Source organism: Lichenostomus cassidix, chromosome 1 (assembly GCF_008360975.1).
Source record: "Lichenostomus cassidix isolate B80296 chromosome 1, HeHo_3.0, whole genome shotgun sequence".
NCBI classification, from domain to species: domain Eukaryota; kingdom Metazoa; phylum Chordata; class Aves; order Passeriformes; family Meliphagidae; genus Lichenostomus; species Lichenostomus cassidix.
In genome coordinates, this window is record NC_139479.1 from 2,154,531 (window position 1) to 2,166,545 (window position 12,015).

A 12,015-nucleotide genomic window follows, 5' to 3' on the forward strand; every position below is an offset into this window, starting at 1 on the left:
CAAAGTGCAGCTTTCAGCTTTACAGGAGGAGTGAGTGGGACAGAAAACCACTGAGCCCCTGGCACTGTGACACCAGTGGGACATGTGACACCAGTGGGACATCTGCCACTGGCAACAACCCTCACTCAGCTCCTCCTCCTCCTCTCCCATTCATGCTGGATATTGAATCCTCATTCATTATCGACCTCGTAAAATACAGAGAAATAATTCATTCAGAATCAATTTTTCCAGAAGTTATTCTATCCACCACTCAGCAGAGCATTGGGCAAATGTTTCCTCTGCTCAATTACAAAAGGTTCTCTCTCTTGTCCTCACCAAGGAGCAAATTAAGCTCAAAATCCTGGAATAGGCAGCCCAACAAACACGTCTGAGAAACCTCAAAGCTGCTAACAATCTGTTCTCATAAAATATAACATCCATTTTTAATTCTTATGCAGATTTTGCACCGAACGTCATTTGTGTGACATATTTGAAAAATGGCAAACATTAGAAATATCTATTTTGCTACTGCCAGGCTACAAACACACACCTTCAGTAATTCCATATAGAAGCAGAAAAGAATTCCCCTCTGGCACTAAATTGTGACACTAAATATGTTCATCACTCAAATGCAAGCACAGACTATTGAGGCTCTGGGGGGAAATTCACTGATCCAACCACCCTCAGTGAGCACAGGAGCTGCACAAGCAAACACTGATTTCTCCCACAGGAAAGTGCACCGAGCTCAGGAAGCTTTAAAGTGCTTTAAACATCCCACCTGGCTAAAGATCAAACAAAAAAAACCACCTTTTCCAGGTTCTCATTTATGACTTGCTGGTATCTTGAGTTACTGATCACAGTCCAGCCTCACTTATAGCTACTGAGAGAGAGCAAAGGAGCTTTGCTGGCTGCCCAGAAGGCAAAAAAAAAATTATCTTAGTTAAGCTTTTATCTCTTCCCAGCTGATGCCAAGAGCTCCCCAGTGATGCAAGGAGCTCTCACAGTGAAGTGCAGCACAACAAGAGCTACCCCAGGGGTTTTCAGAGTCAAACGCTGTCAACACAGAATTTAAAGAGACAAAAACATATTGAATAACAGCCCTGAGTTTAAGCCAAACTTCATGCCAGGCTGCAATTCCCCAGAGGGCTTCCCAAGTCCCAACAAACACAAATAAACGGGGCAGATTATAAAATCAGTCGGCGTGAACAACGCTGCAGACAGGAAAAAATGTGCTTGCTGTGCAAAGACTGAGGTGAAGCTGGATCAGAAATGAGCAGGAGTGGAGCAAAGAACAGCAGAAATCACTTGAAATCCTCTTCATGAAACAATAATCCAGGGCAACTGAGGCAGAAGTCCTCCAAACACAGCTTTGTTTTGTTTTTAAGAGCTTTATTGGAATGTGGATGAAGTATTTAACTCGCCTGTGGAAGACTGAGATTGCCACCATCGCTCATAAGTGTGAAATAATCTGTTCATTAAACAGCAAAAAAGACTGGCTTCAAATAGAACCAACTCCATCAGCATCTCTAATCTTGTTTTCCCTCACTGAAAGCTTTCTCTTTACCCGCTGAACTTCTGAAAAGCTTCTCTGCTTCCTAAAGAGCACTCAGCCAGGGACACACTCCATAAATCCCTTTCCAGCCTGGAACAACTGAAATCACTCCCAGCAACACACACATCGACATCAGCAAAGAGCAGAGATCAGGAACAGCCTTACCCACACCAATCCCAGCATTTAGCGACAAATTCAGACAAATCCAACATTCATTTAAATAATTCAGACTATCTGGGGGCATTGCCAGGGGAGTTCCACTTTAATCCTGAAAGTCAAGCAAGCTTACTTTCAGTTTTGCTTCCAGCAGTGCCAAGTGGAACTGGTTCAGGGACAGGATTTTTCCACTGTCATAAGCTGCCACAGCCTCTCCCCATCCCTGCTCATTGGTAAAAAACTGTCAGTTTCATTTTTCACCACATTTCCCACACTTAAAACACTGGGGAGAAGCACACAGCTTTCTGCAAGCAAAAGCTCAGTTCACATTTCAGAACAGATCTAGCAACGTTTTAAACCTCTGACAGGGATCTTGAATGCACAAACACAGCATATTATTTTTAGACTAAAGCCTTATACGTGCTCAAAGGATGTTGCTAAAATGGAAAGAGGCATTTCCCAGCGACATGGAGTGTCAGGACAAGGGGGAATGGCCTGAAACTGAAAGTGAGCAGGTTTAGATGGAATATCAGGAAGGAAATCTTCCCTGGGAGGGTGGGGAGGCCCTGTGGCTGCTGGCAGTGTCCAAGGCCAGGCTGGACAGAGCTCTGAGCCCATGAGAAGGGTTTGGAACCGGATGATCCTTAAGGTCCCTTCCAACCCCAGCCATTCTGGGATCCTGTAAAACACTCCCAAGCTTTCCTATAACCACAGCTGTCCTTGGAAAGCTGCACTTCATACACATTTAGACACACATATGTAGCACCTACAGCATCCCCCAGCCCATTTCCTACTCCAATCAGCTCTAGCAAGCAGCGAAGAGAGGAAACCACACCCGAGCTAACATTTTCCACCAAAGCAAACCAAAAGCGACCGCTTGGGTCTTCCCTCTTCCTTCTCCATGGCTGTGACAGCGCGGGGGAAATTCCCTCCACGGGTTATTCTTCCCAATCCCAAATCCCTGCCCGCCAGCAATGCCCGAAGACAAACCACAGCCGGATCGCAGCTCCCCGGAGCTCCGCGGGGCGGAGATGCGCCTCGCCGTTACCGCGGCAACCGCCGCAGCCCCGCGCATCCCCGCCGCTCTACCTGCGCCTCGCCGGTGCAGAACACCTTCCCGCCGACGCGGAGGCAGACGCGCTCGTCGGGGTGCGGCTGCCGGGCGCAGAAGGTGAAGGAGCAGCGGGAGCGGTGCAGCCTCCGCACGGTGCTGCGGACCAGCGCGGCCGAGCGCGGCCCCCAGCGCGCCCACAGGTACAGGTAGCACAGCGTGATCAGCATGGCGGGCGCGCGGCCCCGCCCCCCGGCCGCCACGGCCAATCGGAGCGCCGTGCGTCAGTCGGGGCGGGCGCCGCTCCCACCGCTGATTGGCTGGAGGGGCCCGGCTCGAGCCGCGCCCCGCCCCCTTTGTACCGTCCGTTCTTTCCCTCCCCTCAGCGCTCACTGCCGGCTGAGGGGAGCGAGGCTGCGCCGCCTGATGACCGGGCGCTGAGGGGAATGCGCGGTTTTCCGGAGAAAGAAGGAGTTAAAAATAATAAAGATCGCTCAAAATCGTTTAAAATGGCTCGGGGCGTTGTCTCTTTGTAACGGGTTAGTTGTCGCCGTGCTCTAGAAGAGGAGGAGCAGGGGAGGTCATCTCGCTTCCGGCGCCGCGGCTCGGCTCCTCAGGGAATCGCGGAATGGTTTGGGTTAAAAGGGATTTGAAGCTCATCCAGCTCCACCCCCTGCTGTGGGCAGGGACACCTTCCACTGTCCCAGGCTGCCCCAAGCCCCAATGTCCAACCTGGCCTTGGACACTGCCAGGGATCCAGGGGCAGCCACAGCTTCTCTGGGAATTCCATCCCAGGGCCTCCCCACCCTGCCAGGGAACAATTCCTAATTCCCAAGATCCCATCTCTCCCTGCCCTCTGGCACTTTGCAGCCATTCCCTGTGTCCTGTCCCTGCAGCCCTTGGCAATTGTCTCTCTCCATGTTTCCTGCAGCTCCTTCAGGCACCAAAAGGCCACAATGAGGTCACCCCAAAGCTTCTCCTCTCCAGGCTGAACAATCCCAGCTCTGCCAGCCTTTCCTCCCAGCAGAGCTGCTCCATCCCTCTGCTCATCCTGCTGCCTCCTCTGGTCTCTCTCCAGCAGCTCCAGCTCCTTGCTGTGCTGAGCCCCAGGGCTGGAGCAGCTCTGCAGGTGAGCTCTCACCTGAGCACAGCAACACAATCCCAATCCCTTTCCTGCTGCTCACACTGCCTTGGATTCAGCCCTGGATAAATCCTGCAGCTTTTGCTCTCCAAAGCTAACACTGATGGACAACAGAAAGGATCTTGTATTCCTCAGAAATGTCTCCACACTGCTACCTGACCTTATTCCAGGGTTGATGATATTCTAAAGGAGCAGCATCCCTTCCACCACAAACCCAGGAGAAAACAGCTGTCTGCACTTCCCATCCCTGTAGCCAGCAAAGCCACAAATGAATGCATTTAATTTCGTTGGTTGCATCAAATAAAAATGGGCTGAACACTGATGTCAGAGTGAAGAAAAGCCTGCCAGGGTATAAAACTGCAGGATTTGCATGTGCCATGCGTGCTGCAAGCACATATTGCTCCTACAGAATATACAACAGAGGTAGCTAGTTACCCTTTACTCCTCCAGTATGCCTATGCACAAAAGTTATCAAATATTTTCTAGGAGAAGTAATCACAACACTAAGCTCTGTGAAAGGAACATGTGGATCAGCCTGATCCTGGCAGATACTTAGTGGGTGAGTGAAAAGATAAAAAAGATGAAAAATGCAGGGCTACAAGAAAGAAGCCAACACCAACATGGACTGATGTGTGACAGTTGTTCTCTGAACAAGGCATGAAGCCACAATCTTTTACTAATTTTCTGAACTCAGGGCCTTGTATATGCTTGGAAATTTCGTGGAACAGGTATTCTAAAATAGCAGTTTTATTCCTGAGTGGATCTCCAGCAGCAGCACGATGGCGCTGCAGATAAACAAGGAACAAGCTGGCCATACTCTCACGTTTCAAGTGAAAAAGATGAGAGGAAATGGCCTTAAGTTGTGCCACGGGAGATGCAGGAAAAGTTTTTTCCCTGCATGAGTGTTCAGACATTGGAATGAGCTGCCCAGGGAGGTTTGCAGTCCCTGTCTCTGGCAGTGTTCAGGAGGAGTCTGGATGTGGCCCTTGGGGACATGGTTTGGGTGATGCTGGTGCTGCTGGGGTGGCACTGGGTGATCCCAAAAGTCTATTCCAACCTTGATGGTTCTGTGATTCTGTGATTTTCCAGCGTGGCCTTGAACACCTCCAGGGATGGACATAATGTTGTCTCCACAATGCACAAACAGATTACAATTTCATTTGGTCAAATTAGGTCAAACAGTGTCAGTATTCTTCCTTTTCCATCTTAAGCTTCAGAAACACCAGCCTTGTGCTGCTGCCATTCCTGCACTACAGAGAGGAACAAATCCCCTGTGCTCCTCACCTGGCACCTTACAGTGCTCCTTTGTGTGACTTTATCTCATGCAGGAAGTCAAAATGCTTGCCTGGGCACATCAAAAGAAAGCAAACAAGCAAAGGATACAATTTCCAAAGAAAGCTCTCAGCTCTGGAACTCACTTTCTCCGGGTTAGTTCAACAGCTCGTGCACTGCTGACCCTCAGAGTCTGCACACAGCACAAGTGTTTGTGTAACCTGTACAGAGAGGAACGTGCTTTGCTGAAATCTTGTGGTGTCACTGAATGCATTCGGCCCTATTATGATCACTTTTTTGTTTTTTGAGGTTCCCCTACTCTGGAAAACTTAATGAGTAAATGAGAAAACTAAATTAAAGCTCCACCATTCAAGGGAATCTAAAGCAGAACAAGCAAAACCAGTCCCTGTTTTAAGACAAGCTCCTGCTTATGTTGATACAGAATTAATTCAGAGCTGTAAAGCTGCTGTAAGTTTTCTAGTTTCTGTTATAGTGTAACTCAGACTCAATCATCACGAGCTTTGACTAAAAAGAATTTTAGATTGGGAAACATTCTGTTGTTGTTATTGTTATTATTAAACCAAGGCCTTACAGGCACCAGGGAATTTACTAAAATAGGTTTTCTGAAATAAGCATGTCAATCAGCTCCTCCTTACAGGAGGGTGGAAGGAAACCTTGAAAAAAACAGGGAGTGATATCAGCCCTCAGACAGCCCGACTCTACTGTGTAAGCTCAGTGTAGATGAATTTCTCTTTTTGATTTAAAATGAATATTATAAGATTGGCCTTGTGCTTTGTGAGCAGCTCTGTTTCCTTCTCCCTCTGCTCCTTAAAAGCTTTTCCAAGGATTTCTCTTTGAGGAGATTCACATGCTATCACTGCCTATGTTATTTTGTGTAATATCAGATATTATTCAAACCTGTAGACATGTCCAGGTTCCCCAAATATACCAATTTATATGGAGCACCCTTTATTCTTGCAAATGCACATTTGCCTTCATGAGAAAAATGTGCAAAACCCATTTCCCACAAAGTTAAAAACCGCTTTCAATTAACACAAAATGGTTATCGCAGGGCTCATCTCTCTGTAAAAGTTGTGTCTGTCAAGGTTATTCCCAGGTAGTTTCAGAGATCTGAAAAATTCCCTTGACTTCTTGGAAAATTGTTCTGATTCTGTGTTCTTCACAAAATAACAAAACTAAGCACCTTACCTTAAAAGTAAGTGAATTGCAAAAAGAAACCTGACTTTAGTAAATTATTTCCATGAAAATGCCAATTAAAGTTGTGTGGTTTGATTGATGAGTGCTATAATGTAATATTAGCTTTTTTTCCACATATAATTGCATTTGATTACATTACAGCTTCTTCACCAAAATTCTATTTTTGATAATTTCATAATAAATTTGGTCCTGCAGGGCTTCACCAAGAGATTTAACTGAGAATAACTTTGCACCTTCTGGAGTTGCATGTCAGGAGTTCAGGCTTTAGTCTGAACAGGCTTTAGTCCTGCACTAATCTCCATGTTAGCAGAGGAATAAATCAATTATCCTCACATGCAGATCTGATTGCAAGATCACAGACATCACTTCTGTAATACAAACTCCCCTTTCAACTATCAAGTTAAATCAGGAGTAAATAAAACTAAGCTGCTGAAATTAAATATGTGTATGTCAGGCTGTAATTTAGGAAGATATTTAATTACACCTCAGGTTACTTGAGAAGTTTGCCACTTTTCCTCAGGACCTGTGCTGTTATTTAATATATATTTTCTTGTTTGAATATTATTTACTGTGTTCTTCATTTTAATAATTGCACTGATTTTGATACAGAAATGTTTAAAGGGATTGAGACTGTGCATGGTTTTTTAATTTGTAATAAGGCACTATTTATTTATTTACAACTTCACAGATGTCACAAGGTATTTAAACATGGGAGGGAGCAGATTTAGACTGAATTCTAAATCTACTAATTCACTAATTCTACCAATTCACACTAAATAATCAGTGGGAACTCCAAGGTCAGTGGACCATCCCTGTAGTCCTGAGGAAGTCACCAGGCCTGTCTTTAAATCCTCTGAGTTTCACTATTTTTGGTATTATTTTCTCTTTAAAAGCCAGGACATCAAAAGTACTTCAGTAATTTAAAAAATTATGCTACATTTAAAATTCTCTTCACATCTTTGTTGCACTTCTTTTAGTTCGGGACATGGCTGAGTTTTCCCAAGACATCCAAAACTCTATTAACAGAGTGTATTTAATAAAGAACAAATTCTCATTCTGTAATCATTCAGATAATTCTGCAAATTTCCATTCTGTAAAACATAGCCAGAAAGGTAAAGGGATATATATATGTGTTTTATCCCATGGGATTCACCAACCAAACCTAACCAAAAACCCTCAATTTCCCTAGGATTGCTCTTCCTGGAACAACCCTAAAGTGAGAGCCTATCCTACCTTTGAACTCCTTTACTCCTTAAAAAACAAATCTCCTTGAGGACATTTCCCTGCTTTTACCTGAGGAGGTGTTTGTTTTAGGGAAGTTCTTCGGGAGTTCACACAAAGGAGGGGCTGAGAGCTTCTCTCAGCTTTTCGAGCATCCAGGTCCATGGAGGGAACAGCCGGGAAGAGCTCCGGGGATTCCAGGGATTCCCGGCAGCTCCCAGCCCGGCCGGGGGAGCACCTGGGCAGGTAAGGGAATTCTTCCACGGGATAAAAAACGGAAAACATTTGCCAACTTCAGGAGAAAAGGGGAAAATTTATTTCTGAAAATGTTCCTCTCTATTTTATATGCTGTGCTGAAGCTTCATCCTTTTCCCTTAATATTTCAGAACTTGCAAATGAAAATTAAGGTTATGATTACCTTATTATTATTATTTTGATGTTCATTGAAAGCACTTTTCCATTTCCCCACTTGGATCTGTTGCTGTGCAACAGAGAAGGAAAGGACTGGTGAAAAGAGCATCCAGAGCTGTGGTGACTCCAGCAAACAACAGGCAGACACAGCCCTCACCTCTCCATCTGCCCTCCTGGGTTAATTAGTTCAGATTGTCCTCCTTGGATTAATTAATGCTGCAGTTGCTGCCTCAGTAAATAACCAGGCACTGATTGACCACAGGGAATCTGTCAGAGAGGGAGGGAGGGAGAGGCAGTTTGGGGGTTTTTCTGCTTAACTAAAAGGATTTCAGCACTATTTAAACCATCTCCAGTTCACTTTGAGCTGTGAAATCCTAAAGGGAAAGGAGCCCTTAGTGAAAAATGGCCAAGAAGGTGTTTGGTGTGTGGGGAGAAATAAAATATTGCCCCAGAAATCAGATTTCCCAAATCAAAATGCCCCCAGGGGTGCACAGGGTGGGACTGTTGGGGTGTCTGATGGATGATCCCTGTGGATCCTTTCCAACTCAGGATATTCCATGATTCCTTTGGATCCCAATCTTCCAGCAGCCCTGCTCTATGGAGGCCCTGGATGCTCACAGCAAGGCGTGGGGAGGCACCAGAGAACCAACAAATGGTGAGAGCAAATTTGGGAATAATAATAAAAAAAATGAAATAATAATAATAATTATAGTCCTCGTGGAAAATAAGAAATTGAATATGGGAAGCCAGGCTTGGTAATCTCTTCATTTGTTCTTTCAAGTATTTCTTTAGTGTTGGAAAATGTGGTTCAAATTAGTGTTCTGTACATGGTAATGGTTAAGAGTATCTCTAATTTTAAGTCAGATGTAGAATTATTATCCATTATTATAAATATATTAATTACATAATAATATTATTAAGAGTTTCAGAAACAACTGCTTACTCCATGCAGCCCTCATTTTAACAGCACTTTATATTTGTTTAATTATATAAAAAAGGGAACAACTTCAGTTTGAAATCTCCAGGCCTAGTCTGGATGTGATATTTTGTCTGTAGGGGAGTTTAAGTGAAAAGAATTTTAAGGTGAAATTTAAAACCCATATTTTCAGGTGCAAAATTTTTTTTTTTTTTTTTGGGGGGGAAGGGATGTTGCTATAAGCAAACCACTGAGGAAATCAACAGAAAACCGAATTTTAAACTAATTTTTACTGGCTTTGAAATGCACTGGGATTTTTAGTTTTTACCTGCTTGGGTGGGAAGGTTTGTTAGGCTGAAAGAACAAAAATAAAGATTGAAGCACAATCAACACAGACCTTGATGTTTTATTCTCATGAGAGAACAGACTCACAGTGATGATTTCAAAGCAACATCAGTGTGGATTTTTATGGTTACAAAATCAGTGAAATCTTCATTTTGAGCCCATTCTAAATCATAAATGTGTCTCCTTTCAGTCAGAATTGTGTGCTCAACGAAGAAATTGTAGATCCAAAGGAGCCTTGGGCTTCCAGCATCCAGTGAGGTGAGTTCAGCCCTGGCAGCTGGCAGAGGAAAAGTGGCATCTTTCGAAATGAAGCTCATTTTCTCTTTTTATTAACAATTTCTCACCAAACTGCACAGATTTTTATCCCTCAGATGCCCAGGCTGAACAGAGCCTGAAACAACATGAAAATAAGGAGAAAGTAATCTTAAAAACCTCACATTTTTTTGCCTCATCTAATTTCTACTTTCATTTATTGCTATGACAAAAAGCTCCCAAAGCCCAAATAATTAATGGGAACAGGTGCCAATGGAGTGTGACTTGCTAGAGATTCCAGGTTGCTTTAATTTGCTCTTGATTAAAAGTTGAACTCCAGGTAAAACTTTTTATGCTGGAGTACTGATAAAGGTTTTCACCAACATTTGGATTCTTTCAGGCTTAATGATGTGGAAACTCCTAATTGGGGTTTTCATTTAGAGGAGGAAAATCAATGGAATATTCCTCTTCCTTGCAAGCACTTGTTCTTGTAAAAGCTGTGGCATCTTGAATTCTGTGTGACTTTTATTACTGTCAGATTTTACTGGAAATTAGCCGACGTGGAAACAAGAGGGGCCATTTATGGTTTTAATACAAAACAGAGTGGATTTTGAAATAAATGAATTCATAAATAAACACCTCCTTCTCTGCCTGGAGACACAAAATCCACTAAAATCAACCTCTGTGCCTCAGGAAACTAACCCCAACCTAACCCTGGTAATCTTCATTCCTGAATGAATTATTTACCAGAAAATCAGTTTTAATATTCAAGCTAGATTGGATGGACAAGTGCTGCATTATTTTACTTTTTCTCCTAAAATACATTTTCTTCTCAGACTTTATTTGCCCAAATCCAAATCCCAGAAGTTTCTTGCTAACACTGGAGAGAAGGTTCTGGCAAGTTTTCCAGTGCAAGCCACAATTCACTTCTACAATGATGATGATGATGACTCTGAGGAAGAGGAAGAAAAAGTGAGCTCAGCCTAAGGAGGAACAGCCTTGACAAAGACAGAATCCACATTAAAAAGATCAAGAGATAAAAAAAGAACTGTCTGGAATGGATGGACAAACATCTGACCAAACTGAGAAATACATCAAAGCTCAAAGAAAAAAAAAACTATTTATAATTCTCTTTCCAAGAAGAATGAGTCAATGAGCTGGAAAATGGGAGGAAATCCTTTCGTGGTTTTTTGAGACTTTCAAATAAAACCCTGAAGCTGAACAAGAGCTGGTAAGACTTAAATCAGGTTGGTTTAAGTAACACAGATAAAGAACATTCAGATCACTGTACTTAGTTACTCATTAATGTTTACATTCCAGTCCTGATCAAGTGAAAATGAGATTGATTATGAGGCTGAATGATGTAATGTACAACCCCAAAATAACCCAAAGGCTTTGAAACCCAATGAAATCCAGCAAGGAATTATTTCAAATGCACAGCCTGTTGCTTTTTGGCTGCATGGGACATATTTATTCTGCAATAAATGCTGAATGCCCAGCTGGCCTCATCCATTTCCAGTACAACCCACAGGTTCCAAACAACAGTTGGGATATTTTCTGGGCTTCTGTCACTCTGTTCTTATCAGATTTTTTTTCCCCTTTTAATCTTTTGCCAGTCAGGAAAAAATCAGTTTTGATTAAAAACCATGATTTAATTCAATGACACATTAGAACTTGCATTGTGTGGTACATTCTTTGCCTTCCCCACAGTATTTTCTATGCTCAGAGAGTTTCTCAGCACTTGTTTTGCTACCAGCAGCTCTTCATTACCTCCAGGATTAACTATTTGGCCCCACTATGTAACAAATGAATTATATTTAATGTGCCTTCTCTCCACCCAAACCCTCCATGGTTTCCCCAGAGACAAAGCAAACACAGAATTGCAGATTCTTGACCTTTCCTGCACCACTGCTGGTGCTGAGCTAAGGTCAGACAGGTATAAAAACCACTTCAATTGGGTGGCAGCTCTTCCTCTCAGTAATGTGCTGGCAAACAAAGGGAGTGGCACACATTTTAGGTTGGGCAAATTGGGATTCCAAATGAAGGAACATATTAGAATGAAGGATTTTTTTAAGATCTTGCAAACTAAAGAAAAGAGGCTCCATTAATGAAATTTACACAAGGAGATAACATCCTGTCATATAAGGAACGACAAGAATTAGTTGAAATTAGTTGGAATGACAAGAATTAGTTAAAGCCCAGTGTGACAAAGGAAAATTCAGTTTCACGTTTCAGCTTTCACATTTCACCCATCCATCATTTCCACATCTCTGCTTATAATATAGGGAACTAAAATAGAGATAACTTTAAGGTATTTCACAAGATAACCCTGAAATGATTTCTGCTCCAGCTTTGTCATGATTCAGTCTGTAGCAAAAGCAAACAGAAGATGATTTCCCTGTCTGTGATGACACATTACACACAAAAAATGCACTGAGGTCCTTTTCCAGCTTGTTAATAATTAAGAGAAACCCCAAAGTGAACTAAAGCAGCATCTCTGT

General features: G+C 43.1%; 2 protein-coding genes and 1 long non-coding RNA gene across 7 annotated transcripts in view; 1 reads left to right on the forward strand and 2 right to left on the reverse strand.

The window, feature by feature from the left end:
• The window catches only part of HLCS (holocarboxylase synthetase), a 120,866-nt gene extending 113,096 nt beyond the window's left edge, over positions 1-7,770 (reverse strand). Inside the window, exon 1 of one of the 3 annotated variants that reach the window (XM_085079067.1) lies at positions 7,663-7,770. In XM_085079067.1, coding sequence (XP_084935193.1) covers positions 7,663-7,755 — 93 coding nt within the window. In that variant the 5' untranslated portion in view covers positions 7,756-7,770. Of the gene's footprint in view, positions 1-2,776; positions 2,998-7,662 lie in introns of those variants that run through there. The other 2 variants (XM_085079139.1, XM_085078987.1) reach the window with 2 other exon arrangements.
• Positions 1-12,015, reverse strand: part of LOC146444049 (uncharacterized) — a 280,352-nt gene that overhangs the window by 255,973 nt on the left and 12,364 nt on the right. The window lies entirely within an intron of this gene.
• On the forward strand, positions 7,749-11,092 carry LOC146444058 (uncharacterized). Of its 2 annotated transcripts, XR_014856093.1 has the most exons (5): positions 7,749-7,836; positions 8,551-8,656; positions 9,453-9,520; positions 10,351-10,745; positions 10,835-11,092. It is a non-coding gene; the product is annotated as an uncharacterized LOC146444058 (long non-coding RNA). The 2 variants fall into 2 exon arrangements; XR_014856090.1 differs by lacking the exons at positions 7,749-7,836; positions 10,835-11,092 and having other exon boundaries at positions 8,294-8,656; positions 10,351-10,739.